Source organism: Mugil cephalus, chromosome 4 (genome assembly GCF_022458985.1).
Source record: "Mugil cephalus isolate CIBA_MC_2020 chromosome 4, CIBA_Mcephalus_1.1, whole genome shotgun sequence".
NCBI lineage: Eukaryota > Metazoa > Chordata > Actinopteri > Mugiliformes > Mugilidae > Mugil > Mugil cephalus.
In genome coordinates, this window is record NC_061773.1 from 16698168 (window position 1) to 16725326 (window position 27159).

At 41.4% G+C, this 27159-nt stretch overlaps 1 protein-coding gene across 6 annotated transcripts in view; it reads right to left on the bottom strand.

The window, feature by feature from the left end:
- grip2b (glutamate receptor interacting protein 2b) overlaps positions 1-27159 on the bottom strand; it is a 240363-nt gene that overhangs the window by 38071 nt on the left and 175133 nt on the right. For 2 of the 6 annotated variants that reach the window (XM_047582875.1, XM_047582879.1), the window contains 5 exons: positions 7530-7607; positions 3637-3772; positions 3046-3191; positions 2245-2331; positions 1331-1406 (listed from right to left, as the gene is read on the bottom strand). In XM_047582875.1, the coding sequence (XP_047438831.1) occupies positions 1331-1406; positions 2245-2331; positions 3046-3191; positions 3637-3772; positions 7530-7607 (523 nt within the window). Of the gene's footprint in view, positions 1-1330; positions 1407-2244; positions 2332-3045; positions 3192-3636; positions 3773-7529; positions 7608-24487; positions 24634-27159 lie in introns of those variants that run through there. The other 4 variants (XM_047582877.1, XM_047582881.1, XM_047582878.1 and 1 more) reach the window with 3 other exon arrangements.

Here is a 27159-nt window from a genome sequence, read left to right on the forward strand (position 1 = left end):
CTATGTTCCAGGTTCCAGAACGCTTTTTCATGTGCAATGAAGAAGAAGGTTTCTTATGGGCAATTCTGTATATCTGATATTTGTATATTATATGCGATAGCTGTGCAGTCACACATGAACTTACACCTTTAACCTTTCAACAACTGTGCAGATGTTTTTTTATCCGTGCTTGAGATCGTTTAGTGTATTTGGCTTATAAACTTAACTGATGAACCTTGAAAACTTCGAGAAAAACCTCTTGCTTGTTATAGATCCTCCAGGACTGGTGCCTTAATGATGGGACAGCTCAATTACTCTAACATGTCATTTCCTTTTTGGTTGACATACAAATCAAATACGATTCACCTCATTTTCAAGCTCAGTCCACTCATCGAGGATTTCTAGCCCTGAGTTAAAGCATTTGTTTTAAAGAAGACTGACTCGCTCCATTGAAGTGTTAGTGCTACTGCTAATATCATGCTCATTTCACAAATCCGACCTGATGTGTTGGAGTGATTTCAATAAAAGTAACAATTAACAGAAATCACCCAAGAGCTTTGGGAGGACACTTACTGAATGATGCAGACACACCAGCACACACAGTATGTACGATGTAGGCTACGATGTCGCCTCTACGTAGATCCGTTGCAGGAGCATAAACCAAGTTTTAGTACGTCAACATGCTACATAGTTCCCACAACTCCACAAACAGGAAGTGGAAGATTACTCTGTTCAGGAGTCTCAGATCTAATATTGCTTGACTTTCCGTGCCAGGTTTAGTTTGGAAAATGCATGCAAAATGCAACGGTGCTTCTCTCGGGAGGACTTCATGGTTTGCAAATGTGTAAGGATTCATGTACATGTACTTGATGCTGATACTTGTTGAGTCCTCCCTGCGCTGCATCAGTTCAGCAGACATTTATACGAAAACGTCACAGATTATTACTCACACGCGAAGGCTGAGACAGACACATGAAGACAACATTAAAGGGATACGAGGTGATTCATGCCGATGCAGCTATGAGTAACACATAACTGTCAACATACCAGTGACGGGAAATGACACCATTAACCTTGGGGTTTATTCACATGAAGGCACAGACAAATCTCCCAGACTTACTGACTGGAACTATGCTGCTGTTAGTTTGTTCTAGTCGGAGGCCAGCGCTCGTCTGGCTTTTATTTTTTCCTAGACACTGACCCCGAAAGATTATGTTTGTGTGTTTGTCTAGGTGTCTGAGTGCAGCTTTATATGCACCAACACTGCTGCACCTGTGTGACTTTGAGTGAGGCTGTAAATACACACACATACTGTGAGTTTACGTTCGCCTGGGCATGCCTTCAGTTCTACCTGTCTGCTGGGCCTCCAGGCCTGACGTAGGTCACCACCAGGGGCCGTGACTTGTGCCAGTCCTCATGGGTACCACCTGTAAGAGGAGCATGGCAAAGCTGTTCAGACAAAATTCAGAATTTAAGTGAAAACATACAGTATGACAGATAAGGAATTGATCGTTTTTTAAAAAAAACTTATGTTACCATTTCCATGCGTTACAAAATCGTTACAAGGTTGGGTTATAATCTACAGTATATTTACAAGTTCAACTCTGAAACTTAAACATTGTCCAGGTTGAAGTTTTCTTTTTTTTTTGTCCTTTTCCTTTCAGGGTGATGTTCCCTTAACATTAACTAAGCACTTTAATTTAACTTAACTTTAGCTGGTTGTTCATAGCTGTTATTCTGAAAAGTGAGCAGTACATAATGTGTATGGGGATACATATTTTTATTTTATTTCAATATGGAAACACACAAGAGGAAAGTCTTGGCAATGAAGAAGTCAAGCTGACATGGGAGGACCTGCAGTACCACGAATGGCCACTTGAGGCTGGCTCTAAAATGGAGCACATCCCCATAGACTGCCATGTTAGCCTGGTACATAAAGTGGTTTTGACTATTTTTCCCCATTCATATATGAGTTCTCAAATAGTTTATCTGTTTATATTGTGCTAAGACTTACAGGCTGTGGCTGAGTGGAAAAGTTCTTTTCTCCATCGTGCAGCTCACACAACATACAACTTTGACATTAATGGCACCATATAAGGCATGACATTTGTTTCACACCTCAGTACACTGTGATGTACGTTACAAGCCTGGTATCATCTCTGAATACATGTAACACACAGTAGTAAATTATAAAATCAGTGAAGCATCACGCCAGTCGTAACTGTTCACATGGTCCCCCCTTTGGATCGTTTCACTGACAGTTACCTCTCATGACGAAGCCGAAGCTGTTCCCCTCTTTGTGCAAACAGATGTCAATTGTCTTTGATATAACCCCTGAGGAGCTGTCTGGTGCTTTGAGAACAGGGAGATGCACAGAGGAGAAGGAGAAAGAGAGAGATTTATATATAGCTGGTGACTATGTACCGTAGTAATTAGCTTCTATTGCTCGTACAATTGAGTTACAATTAAAATTTGCTCACAAAACATGAATATTTCATACATATATGAATGTATACACATAATGCCACTGTATTTAATTCTAATACTGTAAAAAAAAAAATCCATTCATTAGTTTAAAGACAGAAGACAGACAGAACAGCACATTATAATATCACCACAGAGCATTTAGAGAGTTATCACAGCCACAATCATTTCAACCCTGAGGACTTCCTGTTACAGTAAACAGAGTTACAGGAGCTCCTGGCGTACACTGCATGGCTTGATGCCATCACCATTTCTTTTCCTCAACAGCCCCATGAATCAGGATCTCCGCTATATTAACAGCTGTATCATTGAAATGAATGAACAATCCTCATGATTTATATCCAGTGCCGATGTTTACTAGCAGTGAAAAAAAATCACACTGAGGCAGACAGGATGGAGGGCTTGTAGTTCCCGTATTTGCCACTAACAGATGCATAATGTCACTGAATTTTAGCATTTTGGCCATTTTAAGCAGAACTCTTTGTTCTTGTCTTGTTCTTGTCATTTTTATCAATCAGCTGTCAGATCTGGCTCTGAAAACCACAGTAGAGGCTACACACAGTTGAACTATTACGTATGTACCTGTAGGGGGCAGCTCGTACTCCACCTCCAGCAGAACTCTCTCCCCCACGTTCTTCAGTAAGCTGATGATCTCCTCATGCCGCAGTTTGGTCAGATTGATGCCGTTCACCGACTTGATGTAATCCCCGACGTTTAGCTGGTCGCTCCTGTGCAGGAAAGGGATGGCGGAACGGAGAGGTTTGCAAAATGAGAATGAGTTTACTTAAAATAGTCATTTTGGAAGCAAACTGTTTATTAGATTGGATTAGATTATTCGACTTTATTGCCATTGCATTTAATAGAGGAGCACCCACAACGAAATGCGGTTTGGCATCTAACCAGGAATGCAAAAAGTGCCAAATTATCCCAGTTATAGGGAACAAGCTATGACTAAACGTATTAGGTAAGTAGGCATTTTACAATGTATTTTTTTTAAGAGTCCAGTTGCCTTTCTTTAACGTTTTTGGATATAGGATTACATGGATGACTGAGAACCTTCGCAGACAATCGTCTTATCTGTCTGCTGAACGTTACTCTGAGATGTTTCCTCCAGCAGATCTGAGGAAAATGTGCACCGCATTCTTTGCTGTGGTGCTCCTCGGCCTCGCCCACCTGGCTGCCAGTCCTCCGGGCCGCAGGTTTGACACCCGAGGCTTCCCGTCCTTGTCGGTCCCTCCTGAGATGGTAAGGCCGAGCGTGCTACCTTCCTTCTTCACCAGTTCGACCATGGTCACCCCCCGCAGAGCTTCTAACCAAAAACACACACACACATAAAGACAATACACAACACACACAAAACGGGCGAAGGGAAGGACACACCCACACACACCCACACACACACAGACACAGACACACACACACACACACACACACACAGATGTGTACACAGACATACACACACACAAAATACATCAGAGAAATAAGCTGTTAGCGGCTGCTCTGTTTATTCTCGGATTAAAGCAAAGCGGAGATACAAGAAAGATAAAACCAGAAGACGTTTGTTGCCGTGCGTGTCCTTCGGTGAGACACTGATCCTCTCCTGGCGCAAAATGTAAATGGGAATTTCAGATAAGATACGATAAGCCTCGGCTAATGAGGATGAACAATGCCTCAGTGTTTCTTGATGTCATTCCACTTCCTGCCAGGGACGAAAAGGTCATTAAATGTTAGAGGACATCATCACTGTCAGCGCGTTCATGAATTAGTCTTCAGAGTAAGTTAAAGGAATTTAACACATGACTACATTATGACACATATGAGACTTTTCAAGGGGAAAATGGAGTTTGGACTACACTTACATTTCACTGTAGCTATTCAGAATTATTCAGGACAACAGTTTTTACTTCTCACATACGGAACTTGGAGCTAAGTCACGGACAATTAAAACCCTCCACTGTACTAACCAGAGGGAATTATCTATGGGCTCTGATAATAAGGATCAAGGAACAGTGAACTGCTCCGACTGTTTCAACAGGAGGACAAGAAATCTGTTGAGCAATGCTATATTCCCTAAACTCCTCATTAAACCTCTGTATAAACAAAAGCATCACAATATTCAAAAGAATTACACGAAACCTCTTCTCTAACAACTACTAACTGCAGTGGGCCAGCTATTCTTGGGCCGAGCCAAGGCTTCTCGGTAAACAAACTAAAGTGTTGACTTGGGAGAGACGCCGTGGAGCGTCAGAGTTCAATCCACCTGCTTTGAAGCTAAAGTTCACAGCTAAAGTTTGTGAAGGTTGTAAGTGTGTGCATGATACGCATGATGTTTCTTCCACTTCTTCTTTTACTTCTGCAAAACATAAGCAGGTCCGGCACAACATCTTAACAGATGTTTAGTGTAAGTATGGTTAGATGCAACATGACATTAAAGGTAACAAGCTAATACTTAAATATAAAGACATTCATAAAATGTGACATAAATATACTTTTTATGTACTTTTCTATTAATCCATCTATTTTTTTTTTTTTTTTTTTTGGATTATTCACCATTGCATTTTTTGTTCTTTTTCACAAAACCTATTTATTTATTTTATATAATATATATATATTTTCATTCCTTTAAAAAGCTTTGATTAGCGCAGATTTGATCCACCACAGTACAAATGCCAACACATGATAGAGACATACCTGTGGCACGGACGAGAAAAAAACTGTAATGAATCTGAAGAGGAACAGCAGGCTACTTTATTTGAGGGAAAGGAAAATGCTGCCATGTGGGGTTTAGCAAAATTATTCCAATGCTAGTAAATGACTTGACTAAACACTAGGTGAGCTCATAGATGACGGAATGAAATTAAACCAAAACTGTTTCATTTTTCTACAAAACAAAAGACTTGAGTTCAATCTCACTACATTTGGTAAGAAAACTCAGGTATTAGGAAGTAATGTAGGGATTGTACAGACTGGTTGACTTATCGGTTTGCTGACTTCGCTGCTGTGTATAGTGTTAACTAGTCCAAAAAACATGACAACAACAACATGGACACCTCCAAGAAGACAGGTGAGGAGCCCAGTGGGTCACTGGAGTAAAGTAGCAGCAGTTCATCAAGTGTGGAAAAACTTCACTAAAGACGAAGGTCACACTACCGTAACAAGCAGAATATATGAGTCAGTCATGAAATAATGCACTGTGGTAACAAAAATTTATATTAGTTATATTATGACCATATCAAGCACCTGTGCAAGACCTCATTCCACCATCTTCACAATTTTTCCAGGCTCAGGCCCCACTTCAAACCTGCCAGATGCTGAGAAGCTCGTCCACGCCTTCATCTACTCGAGAGTAAACTACTGCGACAGACTCTTCACCGGGATTCTTGGCCAGCACATCCAGAAACTGCAATACATCCAAAACAGCGCTGCCAGGGTCCTGATGAGAGTCCGTAAATATGAGCACATAACTCCCATCCTTTACGCGCACTGCTCCGGCTCCCTGTCCCATTCAGGATCAATTACAGCATTCTGCTGCTCACCCACAAATGCCTCAGTGGACCCCCCACTCCCCCCACCTACTAGAACTCATCACTCCACAATCCTCCACTGCAGCCTCAGATCAGCAGGCAGCCTCCTCCTCCTCCTCCCCCCAGCACCAAGTCCTCCACCATGGGAGACCAAGCCTTCTGCTCGGCTGCAGCTCATCTTTGGAAAAGTCTGCCCATTCGGCTGAGGGCTGCTCAGAGCCTGGACTCCTTTAAAGCTGGACTAAAATCCTTTTTATTCAAAAAAAAAAAAAATGCCTTTGACTGCTGACATGACAGTGATCTGTGTATTTTAATATATATATTTTTTCTTATATTACTGACACTTTTAACTTGTAGCACTCTGAGATTCCTGGATGAGAAGTGCGTTATGAACATTATAAATAAAAATGACACAGCAGTAAATTTAAAGTCATGCAACCCCTAAAGCGAAGTATTAAGCTGCAACTATCACATGGATTACGGAATCAAATATTGCACTGTTAATACTGATACATGAGTATGTGTCAGGCACTTGCGACAGACAATAACAATATATATAAGTATTAACATAAAATGAGGTTATGTTTATGTTTGAAAAGGAATCTTAGCAGATTTAATAAGGAAGATGGCACTAAACTAAGAAATAAACTATAACCCTGGAGCTGTGCTGATAGAGAGCTACCTCTGCATCTGTCTGCATTTGTATCATTACCATTTACCCACATGCACACAGACGCACGCGCACACACAGGTGAGAGGGAGCTTTGGTGTGATAGATGGCTAGATTAGGTAAATCCTTCAGGCGACACTCAGGATCAGTGAAGTGCTTCACACCACAGTTATCTCTGCTGGGTATTATAAGGCACACATATTGATAGGAGCACATGCACATTATCTGCGGAAAGCCACTCATTCATTCATTAGTCCTCGTACTTCATGCGCATTTGCATAAAAGCAAAAAAAAAGCTTTTACAAATGTAGTCCGACGCCGCGAACATTCTCAGACGCGAATCCGTCGCTAAATGAGTTTTTCCTGCAGAGAGGCAGAACAGAATGCGTTGGGATTCATAAAGTTTTATCTTCCTCTTCATTTTGTTGCTCAGGGAATGGTGTTATGGCGAGATGTTCATCCTCCACAGAAAGGAGCTCATGAAATTATTTCTAAGAGGGGGCCGAGAAACAATATTTCACATTTAATGGAGATTAGACAAATGGAAGAAAAGGAAATATAATAGGATCTGTGTTGCGCAAATGAATATTCTATTAAAAAAAAAAAAAAAATAGATGTTATACTTATCCAGAGGGTCAACAATAAGGCTATGGAAGATGATATTAACATCTTCTGTAAACATAAACTGTGTGTCAGATAAAGAAAGTAAGAGAGCAATAAAGACCGAAAGAATTTCCACAACAGTTCAACAATGACAGATTAAGGAAGAAATACTAAAGAGTCCAAAGAGTGATGTGGGGTATTAATGCTGTAGACAAATCTCCCCCCTCACAAAAACAATGCAGAAAAGCTGAGATAAAAGAAGTACATACCTGGTATACTGTGTCTTCTTGAGGCCATGGTGTGTTCTGGTCCAGATATATCTTTAGTTTTTCCATATGGCCCATCATCTGCAGAGAACAGACACAGAGGAAAAAAATACTTATATAGATATTTTGTTGTGTTTATTGAATGTTTACTTTTCTGCCTGTGTGTGTGCACTGTCCTTTAAAGTATAGGCTGCTGCGACACTGCCAATTTCCCCACTATTATCTTATCATATCTCATCTCAAGTTAATGATCAAACGTTTTTTGTACGTGAACGACTTCCTAGAAGAACGCGGACGGAAAAGAGAAAGAGGCGAAATTGGTGTTGGCGCGAGAACACTGAAAACATGGGGACAGGCATACAGAAATAATTCATGCTAGCACTGCCGCTACACGAATCTCTGTCTTTTCATCTCCCTCTCAACACATGACCCACATTTCATGTTTTCCGTCTCTACACCCACACTCCAATTTTACAGAAAACAAGAAACTGCAAATCTGCTACCCCCCCCACCCTTCCAAAAAAAAAAAAAAAGATAAGAAATATCGCAACATTTCTGGTCTTATAGAACAGATGCAGACACAGTGGGCCATCCTGCCATTTAAAGAGCTGCAAATGGTTCTCTGCATTTTTCCTCCCGGAGGGGATTCTTCCGTGATGAGTGTAAAATTACTGACAATTGTACAAAATTGATGAGTACTTTGGCATAAAACATCCCTCACGCATAACCTATTCTACTTAATGAGTGTCACCGCACTTTTCAGTGAGCTGATACAATGCTAAAGAACCGCTATGGAAAATCCATAATGTGTCCTGCATAACCGAGGGCATCGCTGTTGTGCGTATCGCTTTCGAGGAACAGATGTCCTCTTTTATAGCCTCTGGCAGAGACATGAGAGGCTTTAAATATTCATCAAGTGATCATTTCGCATTTAATGCTTTACCTGAAATAACGACTTGAAACCCAGTCATGCATCACTTTCAACCTGTAAATCACCACCCAACCAATCAATCGACGCATAAATGTATTCATCATTCAGTCAATACAGGACAGTTTGGAGAGATTGAGGTCGTAGCGTTGTCTGCCATCCAAACTCTAGCGGATAACGCTCTCCTCTCCTTGCCATGGTTCTGTCAATAACAAAACAACGTTTTCGACCCAGTGCCACTGATGTAAATGACCTGAAACCATCTGCAGAGCTGTTATTTCAGCCGTGAAGCTGTAAATCCGGTCCAAAAGTGCCGACCGGTTGGCAGGAACACTAACGCCAACTCGTTGCCTGCAGGTGGTGTCAATGCGCCACGTCTGGAGGCCAGCGGGATTAACAGCTTTTGGAATTTTGACGTGAGGCATTTACTCTCAATGTCAAATTGTTTCTTTTCTTTTCCTTTTTTTTATATATATATATATGTGTCTGCGGGTGATTCTGCTCTGGATCCTTTAGCGAGGAACCGCATTGAAAACAATAGACACACATCAAACCAATGAAGCATTGCGGATACTCATTTCATCATCCACAGACTTTCTGAAGAACGGTTCTGGAGAATCTGATTCTGATTCTGAAGCTGAGCGTTGTAGCACCAGCTGTTGGCATCCGGGCGCCCTCTGGCTCTTCATAACCCTGGGCTAATTCAAGAGGTTGAACGTTAGTGGAGCTTAGGTGCGCGGGTGAATCGACCGCAGCTAAGCAGACAGGTGAGTTATAAACATACGCTGCACAGAGAAATCTTAGAAAGGTCTTTTTAGGAAGGCATTTTCATGACAAACTTTGATTTTAAAAGCTAGATATTGTGAGGAAATAGATATAGTTAGCCTAACCCAGTCAGGGAAAGGGTGTGTCCACAACTTTCAGGTCAACAATTAAGAGTACTATAAGGAGGACTGTTGTTTCTCAAGTCTTTTATGTATATTTTTGTCATTTTATTGGGTCGATATTGATGCTTCTGCCAGATTTGATGTATCTTGTTTTAGTAATGGCATTCAGCTAACTGTATGAGATACCTGTTTCCCTCGGAGTGACGTCATAACGATCATACTGATGTTTTGTGCACTGAAGGCCTAGGTGGAAAATACACAGCCCGCCGCTGCATTAAACTGAATTATACATTCAGCTTTACCACATCATGTACCATTAGGCATGTATAGACCAAGTATGGAGTTTTAGGGTGAAGAATGACTCTCTGTTGTTTTTACTATTTTGATCTTTAGGTTTAGGGTTAATTCTATTGAGTTCACTGTTGAGCACATTCAGATTAAGGTCTAATCTATGATATATGAGGGATATTAAGTATTTTGCTAACCCACACTCTTTAAGTGAGTCTGACAGCAGCTGTGACAGTGGAGCGGAGGCTGCGGTTGTTGTTATGGTTGTTGTTGTTGTTGTTGTGCCACTGAGGGGAGAGGATGTGTCCTATTTTACGACCTCTGTTCCTTCCAGAGGGGTGGGATGATTTTAACAATTCATCGGCCACTTCCCGGCAACTTCCACATACTCCAGAAATGTCATTAAGTTGCATTATAATCAGGGACAATAACACCAGAGGTTAAACACGAACGTCTTCGCTAAACGCGCACGACGAACACATAGGCATGTTTAACGCTCTTTGGCAGCTGAGGCGGCATTTTAAACCAGCTTACTATCACCATTAAAGGCGGTCGGAGCGGATTTGTGCAGGATGTCCTGCGAAATCCTTTATCTTCAAAGTTGTGCTTTTAATTCCCCCTCAAATTACATTCACGCCCTGTTCCGCAGGACTGCATTCAAGTACAAGCGTCAGTGTAAAGACACTGAAATGGTTAGCTTTGTTAGCTGACTCAAGCTCTCTCTCGGATGTAAGACATGCTGCCTCATACTGCCACCAAGCTAGACTAGTACTTTTATATATATATACTTTGAAAATCTTCTGCAGCAGCTCAGTGGATTAAGTTGCCTTGCAGATTATTCACCCTGACTGTGTTAGCTCCCCCACAGTCTAACGACCAGGAGGTTAGCAAAATCTATAGGTGATAGATTGGGATGTGTAGGTCCATCCATCCATCTATCCAACCATCAATCAATGAATGTTCTGGATTTTCAGATATTTTGTTCGTCTAAGAATTCAATGCTGTTTTTAAAATATATACACTATCTGATCTTCTCATTCCATCCTTGAGTCTGACTACTGTCTAATGTGTGACCCACAACAAGGTCACTAAGTCCCTAAAAGTCAGATCACACACCTGAATTCGTCGTTTGAAGAGTAACTAAACTACATTATGTGACACTATTTCTTAATGCTGAAGCGGGATTGGGTTCGTAACTGTAGCAAACGAAAGCAGAATTAAGTGTAAGACAAACAAACATTTTGAGGATGACACAGGTGCCGTGTAATACGAGGCCCCTTGGAGACTCCTTACACGTATCAGAGAAAAGCTGAGCCCTACCAGCTCACGCACACACACACATATTCTTGTATGGCCATCTTTGTGAGGACACTCATTGACATAATGCATTCCCTGGCTCCTTACCCTAACCCTGACCATCTCAACTAAATGCCTACCCCCAGCCCTAAACCTAACCTAATTTTAACCTTTACCCTGAAACTCAGTTTAAACCTCCTAAACACAGCCAAGAGTGAGGCCAAAAAAGTAAGGGCCGGCCAAAATGTCCTCACTTTGCACAAATGTCCTCAATCTGATGGTATAAAACTTAAACTGGTTCTCGGAAAGGTAGCTGTACAAGTACACCCACACACACACACACACACACACACACACACACACACACACACACATCCGTACTCTAGTTTCCACATGCATAGTGAGCATCTTTGCACAGTGTGATGTTTTATTCAGCTTTCTGGCCACATTCCGTCAATAAAACCACAATTCTGGTAACCCTAGATCTGCAGCCTTACTTTCTCCTCATGAATTATCCACACTTTTACGATTCTCGGTCATGTTGTTTCATTCATAATATAGTGGTCTTTGAACTGAGGGGACAGGAAAAATGAGACATTGCAGACGTTGAGAGGTCACAGAGGTTCAGCTTTCTAGATGTTAGTGCGAAACAAAATAAATACTGTTCTTTATGTGCATTTGAGGTTATTACATGAAAAAAGTCAACATTTGCTTCACATTGGCATGTGAAGCAGTTTTGTAGCACAGAGCAAGAGGTTTACCATCTTCACGCAACATATGAATAGTTTCCTCTCAAACAGTTTCCATACATGACACATTTTCCTGCCCTCCTACAACTCTGAAATATGCAACACTTTCCCACTGGTAAAGCTCGGAAATCAGTCCCCTTCCCAGCAGTGACAGCGGAAAGGAGGCCATTGTTGTTGTGTTTCGGAGTTGAGCGATCTCCACAGAGGTGTAATAAGTTTAATAATTCATTAGCTGTGGATTTAGTTTTGCTCTAAACCTCTTTCATAAGTTATCTGGCTGGCTTCTTTCCTGCTTCTGGGCTGTCAACGGCATAATGGACACTAGGGGCTGCTTGTCAACGCACACATAAACACACACAAGTCGCACACACAAACTGACAAGCAACAGCCTCAGGCAGGAGGCAGCGACGCGTCCAAAAAAGGATTTAGGCACCAAACGCACACCTGCATGTACACACCGGCAAAATGTGTGGTAACAGTAACATGGACGTTAAAAACAGACATAGAGGAGCTTTGGGCGACTTGGCCATCTCTGCCCCAGTGACTGGATGTAAGACAAACTCTCTGAGTCACAACCGCTCCCCCCTCAGGAGCACAAATCTTCAGCCCTCACTGAGAAAACCGCAGAATCTCTCATCACCTCCCAGAGGTTTTCTGACTGAGGTATCAACTGACTGCAGACATGTTTGTCACAACTGGCATTCGGAGGCCAAAGCACACAATCGGTTAGCGCTTCCAGCGTTTTTGAATGAATAAACACATCTTCTACTCACTGACTACTTTTCTTTCAGTCCCCCCAGTGCCTTCCCTCTCAGGTCATCAAATCCATCTGATAAATTAACGTCTCCTAGTGAATAATTTGAATGTGATTAGGCTAATGACTGCTGGCGCTGTCAGCTCACTGAACAGGTTGAGTTATGGGCCAGGCGTCAGGCCAGGTTTTACTCTTGCAGCAGAGGCACGAGCACGATGCCGACAGCATGGGCATCTTTTCAAGCAGAGACAATAATGACTTTAGAACGTGCAGGGCAGCTGGAAGTCATGTGAACGATCCACGCTAGTTCGTCTTTCGCATTTTTCAAATAACGGATTCAAATACATGTTTTGAAAAACATTCTAGACAGGCAACTGATGAAGAACCTGCATGTATTTAAAACTGAATGTGGCTTTTCAAACTATAATGGCACCTCTAAGCAAGGCTATAAATAACCATATCAAGCTATTGTTTCTTTTATGTACCAGTTTTGGAGCAGTTTCATGTTTATTGTGAAATATGGACACTACTTGCCAGATGATCGGTAGTTGCACATGGTTTACATAGTATCAGCAAACAACAGAACAGTAAGTAGCAAAAAACTTGAAATGCGTGTTGTTTGGAAGTGAAGCCAAGTTAGCTAACTTCTGTTTAGCACTATAATAAACAGTGGAAATGAAGGATGTTTTTTTTCCCTAAAACAATTACGGGGTGAATTTTTATTCGTTTTGTTTTTGAATATTTCCAGTTTTCCGTTTGCCAGCAGCAATTTCTGCAGTTGTCTTCACTGGATATATATATATAAATTAATAATTAGACCCTCAGGGACCATTTTTGATGCACATGAATTCAGCCAACTGCTGATGATGATTTTCTAACACATCAGAGGCGATAACATTTCACATAAAAAAAAAATAGTAAAAAAAAGAGAGTAAATGGCCAAAGTGGCCCTAAACTCTATCTTCAGTCTGGCAAAAACTATGAGAAAGTGTTCATGCAAATAAATAAATGTAAAGTATGTAATGAACAGTTAAAACAAAACCAGACATTCAATTGTACAAAGTCAAGACTATAGATTCCATTATTGAAAATCATTATTTTCTACTTTGTTTTTAGTAGTAACGTCATCAACGACTTGTTGGTGTCAACTTCCCTTTCATCACATAACAGTCGACTTTAAAAAATGAAGTTGTGCAAAGCCTACAAAGAATATACATCACATCAGTTGTGTAAAGTTTCACTCCAACACACACTGGACTACAGCCAGCTAGCATGTACGTTCTGTGCCTACATGTGTTTGAGTGGGAATAACTCTTCACACCAGCGGGTGGCAGTAGTCTGTATTCATCGCTCACAATGGGAAACCTGACCCAGACGTGCACAAAAGTTTCCATCACTTTTAAATTAGATGTCTGGCAAGTCTTTTGATCTGCATATTCTGATCATTTGCATTCGAAATGCTAATTCTGAGTTATGGAAGTGGTGTCAGAGCCCTCAGCGTCACTGGAATCAAGTTGAGAATTGGCGTGAAAACTCCTGGGACTGTGATGTCCGAGTGGCAGTGTAAAAAAAAAAAAAAAAAACCTAACTACTGACCTAATTCTCTGCTGAACACATTTTAAATGAATATTGACTTTCTAAACGGAAACCTGACAGGCAAATTTCCTAAAAGTTTGTAGTGCATTTTCCACTGAAAACCGTTCCGTCAAGCTTCCACTGAGCCTCTCCCACACACACACTCACACTCTTGTTGACATGCATATGTATCACGTCAGTGCACATTTTGCCGAAAGGTTAGTAGGAATCTATTAGACGGGCAGCGGGCTTGTGAGGGCAGAGAAAGAGAAAGAGAAAGAGACAGAGCTTGAGGAAATCCACAACAATGTACTACACAAACAAACATGTCAGACAAAACCCAAAAAGACACGCATGCATTCATTCTTTAATCTGTTGCGTAGCTTTGCAAGAGGAATCTGCAGCTGCAATGACCTTACATTATCTACAGCTAGAAACACACTATATACTTATAAAAAAACAGAAAATACATGTATTTATTCAAGATGCATATGAGCTCATAGGTGCACACATACGGACACATGCGAAAGCACAAACCCTGATGTGATTTCCCTCAGTGTGACAGGGATGTGGATGCGTGGGCGGGCTGCCTTTAATACGACACACATGCGTGTACACATGGCAGAGAGTAAGGCAGCGCCATTCCAGATTAGCATTGTGTGCGTTCGTGTTTACGGGAACGTGAAATTGGACGAGATGCTGCAATGAAGTCATGGCAGGAGCACCGCGGTTTTTCGAAAAGGTGCTGAGAACTGTGTTTATCTTGGAGTCCTTGAACAGTGCTGCTCAAACAACAAGAGGTCTGTAGCCTCACTTCAGCTACGGTGCCCAATAAACCGCAATTGGTAGAAATAATGTGGAGCCTTCAGGATCAAGCTGAGCTATGGGCTCTGGGCTGGGATTTTTCATTTTCAATAAAGAAGTTTCTTTATTGGTTTGTTTGTGTTAAAACCCTGTGCATACAGTGCAGTGCATAGGTTTTTAAGATGGGTGCCTGCGGAGGTACTACTTTGGTTGATTAGAAATCTATATATATTTTTTAAAATCCCCACACAAAGTTAAATTTCTTTAAATACACATCAGTGTTAAATCCAACATATTTTAGTAAAGGGATAAGGGATAGCTTAACATTAAATGCAAAATGATAATGTATATTTATAAACAGCACTAGGCCAAGCTTAATATAGAACACATATAGTAGGTAGGGGGTCCCTACTTAATCTCTCCATCAGTTTGGGGTCATTGGCCTGAAAAATGTTGAAGACCCCTGGTATAGTAGAAGCAATACTTAATGGGAAGAAAATTCATGTCGATGTCTGGTGAACTGATGTAATTGATGTAATATATAGAATAAACCAAACATCAATCAGTCTTGACTCCAGCCAATGATAGTTCAATTTTTAAAAAAAGCTATTTTTTGACTTTTTTTTTTCTTTAAGTTGGAGGGCAGTAGGTGTCAAGGCTTCAGCGGGGTAGATTTTAAAATACGAATTGTTATGGAAACTTAAGTCTTCAGCATCCTTCAGTGCAGAGATAGATTCTGGTGATAATATAAGGGACTGGACGCGTTCAGTAGCTTTTATGGTTTTACTGCAGGAAGGGACATGGTGAGACACTCAGAGCCTGCTGTGTCTCTGCTCATTCAAAGCATTAGACGTTCTCATATAGGTTCAACTAAACAAGAGGAAGCACAAGGTTCAACAGTACCATACAAGGCGTTGTTCTTTTACTAGAGGTCATTACCAGCCATTAATCAAGTCCTCTCATCTCGTCTTATCCTGACGCTGCATGGCAGCCATCCAAGTGCCAGGCGTGCCGTGTCTCTGTAGGTTCCCACAGTGCTATATTCCCAATTTCCTTTACAAAATCAAAGTAGTTGACATGTTTTCACTTGTTTTATGTATGGTATTTGTTATTTGCTGATCTTCAATATTCCCACATGTCCATCTCTGGGCTCTATTTAAAACAGCAAAAACTAAAAGTCAAAAGATCTGCCTTTACAGTGTACAGCTGTAAAAGCTGAACTGAAGACAAAGGGTTTCCTATAACTGCAGATATAAAACTACTGAACCTTCACAGCTCATCCCCTGGGCTTCTTTTGTATCAATAAAACATTGACGCATTTTTACAGCAAGGGAAACACGATTTTTTTTCTTTTTTTTGCGCTCATGCGAATTCGAAAGTGCGATATCTGTGAACAAACCATGCCTTTGACTATTTTATTCATAAGAGGATATTAAAAATTCTTCATAACTTCACAACAGAAAACACTTAATGAAAATCTCCCAACGGCAGTGTGTTTGGAAAAATAAATGAATTTCCAAAATGCTCCAGCGCAGTTCACAATAGTAAATATTTGCATAATAATGCCTTCTACGTGTGATATTCCGTTGCTCGTGTTAATATGCATTATGCACTCGACTGAGCTGAAGAGTTCACTGTGTCTTTAGTGAGCAGCTGCCAAGTACCAATATCTGTACAATAGCTGAAGCAGACTTCTGCTGAAAAAAAAAAAAAAACAGAATACCAATACTCCGCGATGCCTCTCAGGGTACATAAAAGAAAACACGAGATGCAGCTGAATGGGACTGAAGTGAACAGAGCAATACACTCAGCATTTTCATTTCTTTCTTGTTTTTTTTTTTTTTTTCTTAATAAGGCATTTAAGCCAACACAGCATTGCAATCAACCAGCTATTCACCAAGCCACCACGTAGACGTCACAGTACAAAGGAACTAGCATGGTGTTTGTTCCTTTGTTAGTTCCGCATAAAGACAAGAACACCTGTTTATTCAGGGCTACAATGCAAAAAGATTGGCAGAGCAGCTACGCTGAAAAATATGAAAAAATACAAACATGATAGAGGTTATGCATAATGTCAATCATCGCTTACAGTCACTTCATCTAAACTTTCTTTCTACTCAGCATCTATTAAACTGCTACCATTTCTTATGGATCAGAAGGAAGCCGCTGATGGATGACAGGAGGCAAAATTTCAACAAAAGCATGGGCAACTTTTCTTCAAAGGCCCACTTCTAGTTATGAAAGTTATTCCTATGAGCTTTCTTTTACTTTTCTCTTGTTTTTATGCAAAGATTTTCGGGTACCGACATATTCATTTAATCTAACTAACCTAATCCAGTCTAAGGCGTAGGGTCTAGGTGGGTGGTACAATGCCAGGTCCAAACGTTTCTCCTGTCCTTGGTTTTAATGTTGTGGCTTATCGGTGCATATTATGTCATAATAGAAGTTGAAAACTGCTCAGAGGGTCATTTAGAATCACAAGAGAAAAGAAAATCGAAGAGATATTTGCTACAAAAACATGCACCTACAAAAGAAACCCAAATGAGTGTGAAGGTCTCCATGAAGCACACACACGCGCAGACTCTGAGTTACTGAATAGCAAGGTGTCTGATTGCGGCCATTATGACGCTGAAGGCAGTGAAGATGTGTAATTAGCTATTGTCTGCGACAGCGCCTGCAAATGGTGTGACTCCGATTAGCACATAAACTGACGGATGAAATGAGAGACAGAGAAGACAGAGAGATGACACAATAACATGCACATGAACTGTAACACCCACCCACCCACTCACAGTAAATATAAACCAGGGGGGGAAAAAATAAAGACAGGATGTGCATAATATTTCATGTACAGTACCCACGTACGCACCTGATCTGTGCACGTACAAACTCTGCAACTGCTTGCTCAATTTTTTTTTTTTTTTTTTTTACACCCCCTCATGCACCAACTCGCACACACAGAGATGTCTCCACCCACACGCGGTTAGCGTCTGTGGAAGGAACAAGCAGTAATTAGGATGTTTAATGGCTCGTCTGTTGTGGTTAATTGCAGCCTGTATGGATCTGGTTGGGATGTTGGATATGGTGGAGGTGGGAGGGAGGGGGGGGGTCTGCAGAGGGGTATCATCACCACTTTCACTCTAATGATCTCACCACTTTAACTCTTTGTAAACTTTTCGCGTAACTTTCGGAAAAGCTGATGACGCAAAGCATCCGCTGATCGGGAGAGGACCGGTCTGAGAATCTGAACAGCTGTCTGCCTCGCAGGAGTTGCAGATGCTGTCCAGCCCATTCACATTGTCACTGCTATTTATGTGAGCATTTCCCAAAAGCATAGAGTGGTCTTCTGATCTTCTCTGAGAAAATTCATGAAAGTTCACACTAGATTTTCCAATTGCTAAACTGTACAGCAGAGTTATTTTGCATATATTCTCTATTTCTATTTCTAATTTCCAGTTTAACTCTCAAGGCTCTTTTAGAGGACTGCGGGACATAAATGGCGTAACCTACGCATGTAGTCTGCACTCATCAGTCTGGCTTGCCCTGCAGAAACACCACCCAAACACTAGTCGCCGATGTTTCTCTTTTGCCAGTCCGGTTGATTTTTGTTTCCACTTCCTGCTTCATTTTCAACAATGGCGAGTAAAAGTTTCGGCACATTTATATGTACGAGGCATACAAATGTTGGTACCTTTCCGCGATGTGTTCCATCTACATTGATCCAATACAGTCAATGCAAAAAAATTGCGGAGATGGAGAAGCAGCCATGAGGCGGACCAACCACAGCTCTTGCGCTCTGCATTTCCGCGGCGTGTAGTTACATGTCTGGGGAGGTGCACGTCAGCTGCTGCGCTAGGGTCTGCACAATCGCCGTAGCTCCTGCATCAATTTAACGTGCAAATCTAAACCACCTCTCACTCGTGTGTGAGGGGATCTGCCTCGCGGTCGCAGTAAAGCGACGGTGCTGCAGCTGCAATTAGTTAGTAAAGGGTGACACGGCTCAGTAAATGAAGACGAACCTTAGGCTGCAGCTAATGAGAAATCTGCTTTTGTGCCATTCATAAACAGGATAATTTAAAGGCAGAACCACGTGAAAATGCCCCCAAACGGCACAGCAGTCAAAATATATCTAAATAGTTTTACATTAACTACCACAACTCTGCCCCTGTGAATAGTTTTCCAGGCATTCATTAATTCATTTTCTGGAAATGGAGCCTATCCGAACTGTCATTGAGGAAGAGGTGGGGTACGCCCTGCACAGGTCTCCAGTCAGAGAGACAGAATACCATTCACACTCACACACTGGGCCAATTTAGAATCACAAATTAACCTAACAGGCATACCGCCTTTGGATGGTGGGAGGAAGCCGGAGTACCCAGAGGGAAAACCCACATAAGACACAGGGAGAACATGCAAACTCCATAAAGAAAGGCCCCGGTCGGCCGAAGGATTCAAACCCAGAGCCTTCTTGCCGTGAGGCATCACCTTACTGGCTTTTCAGGCATTTTTTTTTTTAAATTTGGGAAGCCAGACAAATTACAAGCATGCATAGCTACAGCATATTCTACTGCTGTGGCTAAGGCTGGTGAAATGAAAGGACATGCCGTCACTTAAAACGGCTGAGGAAGTCTCTAAAAGTAGCTTAGGTTGCAAATGCCTCATTTTTCAGATGCACGACACAGGAGCCGTTTATGCCAAAATTATACTGCAGTAGTCACAAAAACGTGGCTTTCTGTGCTGCCTGTGTTGATGTCACTCACTGAGGACATAAGACAAACCTGAGTATCTGTGAGAAATATTAAATGAGCTCATCCACGGTCACAAGGTATAAATTAGCTTTTTCAGCTCAAAGTAAAATTTTATCGCATTAAAAATCTGCAAGGTTCAGCCTCCACCAGGCTGCTCAAATTGAATTTCTGGGTTAGGGGAAGGACTGCAAGGAAATATGATGGCGTTTTAGAGAGCGGTTAATAAAATGGAAGTCTGAGGGCTACACATTCATTCACCTCCCAGCCTTCCAAACCCTTTGCCTCTCATGAACGGCACAATCCAAACATTAGTGGCATTCGAACGTAAACAGCGACTCTCGCTGAGTAAAGAGTCGAGTTGCGTGCGTGAGCTTTGCGATTCAGCCGTTAGACGCGCAATGTGTCACCAAATCCTCCGTAATAGGGGGCGAACCTCTATTAAAACATGACAGCCAAAAAGAAAGCTGGTTCTCAAGAAAAAGAAGCAAGAAACATCTCACAACTGAAGCAAAGTAGACACGAGGAGAAAACAGCTTGGTGGGTGTAGGACAGAAAAAAAAAACACATCAAAAATGGCTTTGAAGTTACAGTTTAGTTTTTTTTTTGTCTGCCAACACTTCCACACCGCAGATCCGACATGACGCTCGGTTAACTCTGTTGACAAGGTTCATCGGGGGGCAGGTAAAGAGACACAGAGAGACGGTAGATGAAAATGAGAGGTAAGTGGGTTTTGTGGTGTGAAAGATGGCCGCCTCATTAATAAGTCTGGCGGTTTGGTCCCCCACACGCTCTGCCACGATGTACCTGCAAGCTGCTTTAAGCTGCTTGAGGTAAGAACGTTATCTAACTGCCTAAAAATGTAAATGATGGTGGGAGGAGGACGTTATATGATGAAGATTTTTTTTTTGTGTTTCTGTCATTTCTCTCTTTTAACAATATGAAAAAAAAATACATCCAAGAACAACCTACGAGTGCGAGTTATAAATACGCGCGTACAGCGTTGTGATCGGCGAGCCCTCGTCTTTGTGTGCCGCTAAGCTGCATCGGCGTCACGCTCGTAATCAGAGAACAGATGCCCTGCTGGAGGATTACGGCTACAACACGCTGAGCAAAATGGGTGTTTGTGGGAGACAGCGGAGGTAACTGCACGCATCATGCGCGGCTGGTGATAACATCCAGCACACTCACGACAGCCGCTATTAAATTGTCACTGCGGTCAGCTCAGTAATGCTCGGAAAATGAAGTGGATCGAGTCCAGCAGCCTCATCATTCGTTTACTGTGCATTTCTGCTCCGTGTGTATCTTCTGTGCTCCTCTTTTAAGCAGGAACGAAGAGATTAAATCAATCCCCAAAATGGTGCAGTAGGCAGCGGAAGGTAGACATTTCTTTTAATAACATTTCTTTAACAAATACCTGACTCTTAAAAAAAAGGCGCTGTAACTGTACTCAACTTTTGTCTTTAATCCTTCACAGTAATGGAAACAAGCTACACCTTTAACAAAATGTGCAGTGAAACGTGAAGCCTCTGAAGTCTCTGTATCTGCACAAAACTAGAAGATATAAAAGAGGCAGCTTTGTGAGTTTCAGACATCCCGGCACTGTTATCAGCGTAGTTAGTCTCTGAGGCCACTGCGGAGAATATAGCCCCCACTGTGTTCGTTGGTGCATGAAATAGGATAGTGCTCACCTTATTAATACCTCTGATGCATCTCGTTAACTCGACTACACTAATGCACCGGATATTATAAAGGGACAGACCTAAAATAGCTTTATGATGATATGCTGTTTGTTGGGTTCGAATCTTGGTGGTGTGTGAAATACATTAAACGGCGGTAGTCGACACACTAAAGGTTTGGAAAAAATAAAGTACGGGCCAACATACAACAAATGTAAAATGATGGAGTGCTTGCTATGTTTTCTTTAAGTGCTTAAAACACAATAAGTATCAGCAGTAGCAAGAGAGACCCCATTATACTGCTGGTTTAAACTGGTTTCATATCGCTGGTCACATTTTAGAAGTTTGACAGTGGCAATATTCAATGTTAATTCCTTTTTCAACCATCAATGGTGTATTTAGTGAATGCGCACAGGGGTCATTCATTCTGAGAGTTTTCCATTATTGGTTTTCTTTCATTACTTGAGTTTTTTTTTTTATTAGATTTTTTCTTTTTTTAATTTTTCTTTCCATCTCCGTTCTGAAATTGGACAAACCAATCAGTTTGATTGATGCCTTTCAGCGACACAGAGGAGCTGTACACAACCCATAACCTTTCTCTGCATAGAGCTGCAAATACACTCACTGGCCACTTTATTAGGTACACTTTGCTTGTAAAAGGTTGGACCCACTGCCATAATAGTTCGTGGCATACTTTCAACAAGGTGTTGGAAACATTCCTCAGAGATTTTGGTCCATATTGACATGACAGCATCACGCAGTTGCTACAGATTTGACGGCTACACATCTATGATGAGAATCTCCCGTTTACCACATCCCAAAGGTGCTCTATTGGATTGATATCTGGTGACTGTGGAGCCCACTGGAGTACAGTGAACTCATTGTCATGTTCAATCAGTTTGAGATGATATGAGCTTCTGAAATGGTGCATCATCCTGCTGGAAGTAGCCGTCAGAAGATGGGAACACTGTGGTCATAAAGGGATGGACATGGTCAGCAACAATACTCAGATAGGCTGTGGTATTTAAACCATGCTCAGTTTGTACTAAGTGTGCCAAGAAAATATCTCCCTCACCATTACACCACCACCACCATCGGCCTGAACCGTCGATACAAGGCAGGATGGATCCATGCTTTCATGTTGTTTACGCCAAATTCTGACCGTGACATCTGAATGTTGGAGCTGAAATCGGGACTCGTCAGACCAGGCAACGTTTTTCCAATCTTCTATTGTCCAATTTTGGTGAGCCCAGTCTAAGTTTCCTGTTCTTAGCTGACAGGAGTCTTCAGCTGCTGTAGCATCTTCTTCAAGATTGTTGTGCATTCAGAGATGGTATTCTGCATTCCTTGTTTGTAACGAGTGGTTATTTGAGTTACTGTTGCCTTTCTATCATCTCCAACCAGTCTGCCCATTCTCCTCTTACCTCTCACATAAACAAGACATTTCCGTTCACGCAACTGCACCTCACTGGATATTTTCTCTTTTTTTCTAGAGATGGTTATGTGTGAAAATCCCAGTAGATCACAACCATACCACGTTCAAAGTCACTTAAATCCCCTTTCTTCCCCATTCTGATGCTCAGTTTGAATGCAATGAATTGCAGCCATGTGATTGGCTGATTAGCTATTTATGTTGACAAGCAATTAAACAGGTGTACCTAATAAAGTGGCAAGTGAGTATTTGCTGGATCTGTATCTTCAGAGGACCATCATTTATTTAGCATCAGTGAAGCTGAGGGACAAGCATTACTCAGCATTACATCCCCGAAAAAGAATTCGAATAAAATGGCGGAACTTAGGTATGCTATCAGCAATATTTTGCTAAACCTTCTGGTGTTCTGTCCATGTACATTCAGGTGCACTCTATGGTTGATGTGTCTTGTAGACACCTGCCAGATTGCTCTGGCATCATTTAACAGCATGTTAGCACAGATCAAGTCATGTTGCTGGCAATCATAATGCAGTTTCTGGTTTTGCTGTACTATTTCACTATTTCAACCTTGCCCCTAATCTTAACTAACTATACTGCATGTTCTTTAATGTTTTAAGATGTCATGCAACAAGCTCAAAATCCATAGAATGACACACACGATATGTAAATGATATTGAGTACCTGTTAAAGATAGAACAGGCTTCTCTGCCAGGGCATACTGTACGTCACGACCATAGACTGTATAAATATGGATGGCAGAACAGATCCTCAAAAGTGATGCCAGAGCAAGAGTTTCCCCTGGTGACTGGCTGCAGTATAGGTCATAAGCTCCACTGCCAAATTAAAACACTAAAAAATATTTTTTTCAAGAATGTTTCATTGAAGGTAGTTAGTATGTTGATGCATGTTGTGTCAATTTGTTGGATAAGTTTTGTTTTAGTTGGTTATAGAAGCAGGATGTGACCACCAGCTGATGGTAACCACCAGTCGCCATGTCAACTGCTCCGTGAGTGTTGTTGTAAAAACCATGTACAATCCAACATTTGCTTGTAACTGGTGGAGTGAGTCTGGTGCAAGTGTGGTTCGGTCATCGATATCTCAGCTCCACCTGGCTCCACTCTCTGGTTCCTAATTTGTTCCTTATTCCCGTGAAAATAACGTCAATTTGGCCTATAGCATAACAGTGGGGCCATCCATATTTATACAGTCTTTGGTCACGAGAGTACCTTGATTAAGCAGACTGCACATACAAAACTACCCAGACCTGTGACTGGTTACGTGCCATCTATTTTTTTTGACGCTCGCACAATTCATGTTTATACACATATTTTGTTTTTTTACACTTTTTTTGTATCTTATGATGATGTTGCAATGACATTTAAGCGAGTATAAGATAAATGAAAATATATATATGAAATATATATATATGAATTGGTTGTACTGTTAGCAAACATGCAGTTTGGCAGTTCACTGTATGGACGCTCAAAGTAGCACTGCTAACATGCAATAGTCACAGATACATAAATCCACCATAATTTCTAAAACAGAAGCATAAATGACTGGAAAAAAGAAAGAATTAAAAAAAATCTTCCTTTAGAGGTCAATATATACAAATGAAGAAAGCTGTATAAAGAAAAGAGTGCCACCTATAGAAAACTTCATTATCAACATCCAACCAAGAAGATGCCAGTCAGCTTTAATGCAATTTGTGAATGGCAGGTGATTGCTGGGAACTGTAGTTCAGAATCACCACAGCACTCAGATAAATAAATAATTATCCGATAATCGCTGCAAAACATTCATGAAAACCGTTTCCACACTCACCGACACCATTTGCTCCGACCTCTCTTCTCAAACCGCAAAACATGACCGCAGACATTGAGTTTTCCTTAACAGAGTAACATCCACAAAAGAGCAGAGTGAGACAGAGAGAGAGAGAAAGAGAGAGAGAGAGAGAGATGAGCAGAGAGGAGAGAGGGGAGAACGTGGAAAGGGAGAGACAGAGGGAGAGATGTGGACTGTCGAGCTCTCGGGGAACACAGTGGCGATGATAAGAGATGACTGGCGCTTACGTTACGACCACTCTACACCCGAGAGAGAGAGAGAGAGAGAGAGAGTGAGAGAGAGGGTAGGATGAGCTCAGGAGAGAGTGTTTAGTGGGAGCAAAAAATTAAAAGAAAAGGGGGAGTTAATGAGAGTTTACGTGGGAGTGTGAGTCACAAAAACATCACGTAAGATGGATGAAAGAAAGAAGGAGTGTTGATTTTTAAGAGAGAGCTCTGTAATTTTTGACAATATTTATCTTAAACAGGACTGGATTGATATGGAATCCCTGTCTTGGACATCTTTCTCTGGGTTTGCTTATTTCTATATTGTCACATTTTCTAAAACATTTCATTGACGGGCATGGTACTGGATGATCAGTCAAGCTAAATAGTTCATCCTCCATTCTGTTCATTTGTTCTTGTTTGAATGTAAATGTCAGTACTGCCATTTTCTGGAAGAGGAAATTAAACTAAATTCCTCAGATCATGTTTGCGATGTGTGTATATTTGAACATCTACCTGTACAAGAAATCTATTACCTGCATTTAATGAGCGTACTTATTGTAGTGGACAGTTTTGGTCATTTTAAGGGTATGCCTAAGGCACCTTAGCCTGACCTCTAGCTCACAGCTCCCCATTTAGGCAAATTAATTTGTTTTGCAGGTGCATTTTGCAGCAAGCTAAATGTACTGCAATTATTCATGTGTCCATATTTCCATATGTCATTTATAGATATAAACGGTGACTTTGTAATTTGGATTAGCATAGTTATCAATTAACTGGTAAGTTAACTGGTAAGTCTCAAATATCAGATATATTTTAAAAAAATATATTTCTTTCAATATTCAATATATGTAACATTAGAATATTTACACATCGCAAACACTGTGTGATAGTTATTTTCTAATTCTAATCTTCTGGATCAAATCAAACGGTAACAGAATACTCAGCTGAAAACAAAGTACTGCTGGTGAAACAGAGACAGTGGTTTTTTATAATGCCACAAGGGTCAAGCTGATACAGTTTTACAGATTTCTGCTATCTAGTCTTTGCACCTGTCACTTCATCCAACTATAAAACATCAGTGCATCAGTAAGGACCAAAATATGCTGTCTTTACAGAAATACAAGTACATTTTCATAAGGGAACGGCGCAGCTTGTCTTGCATTGGCGTAATGAATAGCAGCATGGAAATACTGATAAAGACATTCGTATATCTTTAATTTGAGGGATTTAACGCATTTAAAGGAACAAGGAGAACGAGCAGTGAAAACTGGAGGTGCGCAGAAAAAAAGCTTGAGAGAAAAGACACAAAGGAATTTGTGAGTGCAGCAGCATGAGTGGAGGTATGAATGGAGTGTGCAGAGATTAGATAGCGAGAAGGAGAGTAGATTGACTGGTTCCAGGCTCCTCACTTCTCCTCCTCCGGCTCCTCTCGCACTTCTGCCCACAGCAGTTTCTAGCACACTGAACAGAAGATTCATTTCCTCGGCACACAAACCACCAGAACTGATGAGAACACATGGCACTTTCACCTCCAGGATAAGGTCCTGTATAGATTAAGAAAGGAGCTCGATATCTGTTGCTTAGGGTTGTAAAATGTCGGGTGTAGGGCATTGACTTAAGCACTGACGTTTGATTTGGGTAATCGAAACAGAGCCATTAAATGCAAATTAAATGTCTTTGCAGTTAACACAGTGCAGATATGTTCTGTATAAACGCTTCCCTGGGCTAGAATGTTTGCAAGTGTGTCTGCCAGTGAAAAGAAATTGTATGTGAAAAAGCATAAGATAATTTCAGCATTCAGCATTCTCATTGTTTCTTATTTTCCTTTACTTCTCTTACTCGTTTTTCTCCCTCAGTAAGGTCTGCTTCAGGGTTGGGTTCCTCGACCCCCGTCTAAACACATCAAAGCAAAACACGGAAACTCACATGCATGTAGTAGCGCACTAATCTGTCTGCTGGCTGGGTGAGAGGGCAAACACACTAATAACCCTTGTTATATTCTCTCTCTCCCTCATGGCCAGTTCGTCATGAAGGTTGCCCGCCCGACACAGCCTGACCTAGATTCAGTCAACCCCCCCCACACATCTTTACATCAGCAGAGGTTCTGAGTCAGACTGCTCAGTCTCGTTTTGATACAAATCACTCTACAGTTGATGCCAGCACACATGCAACACTGCAAATGCTGTGGGTTTTGTTTTCTTTTTCTTTTCTGCTTAGTATAGAAAAAAATAGAGTGACTATAACATGAGTATCACCTGCCATGACTGGGGATGGGATCTGTAGCCCTCTTCCACCAGAAGGTACAGCTGCTTCTCTGAAAATACTTCAGGCACTTCAAGATGGGCTTCACCTCTGGCAGCTTCACTCCAAGCTAGCAGAGTTTGGAAGTCAGGATCATGACTGGATGAACTATCTCTGTGATTCTGTTCGCAGCTGCGGTGAACC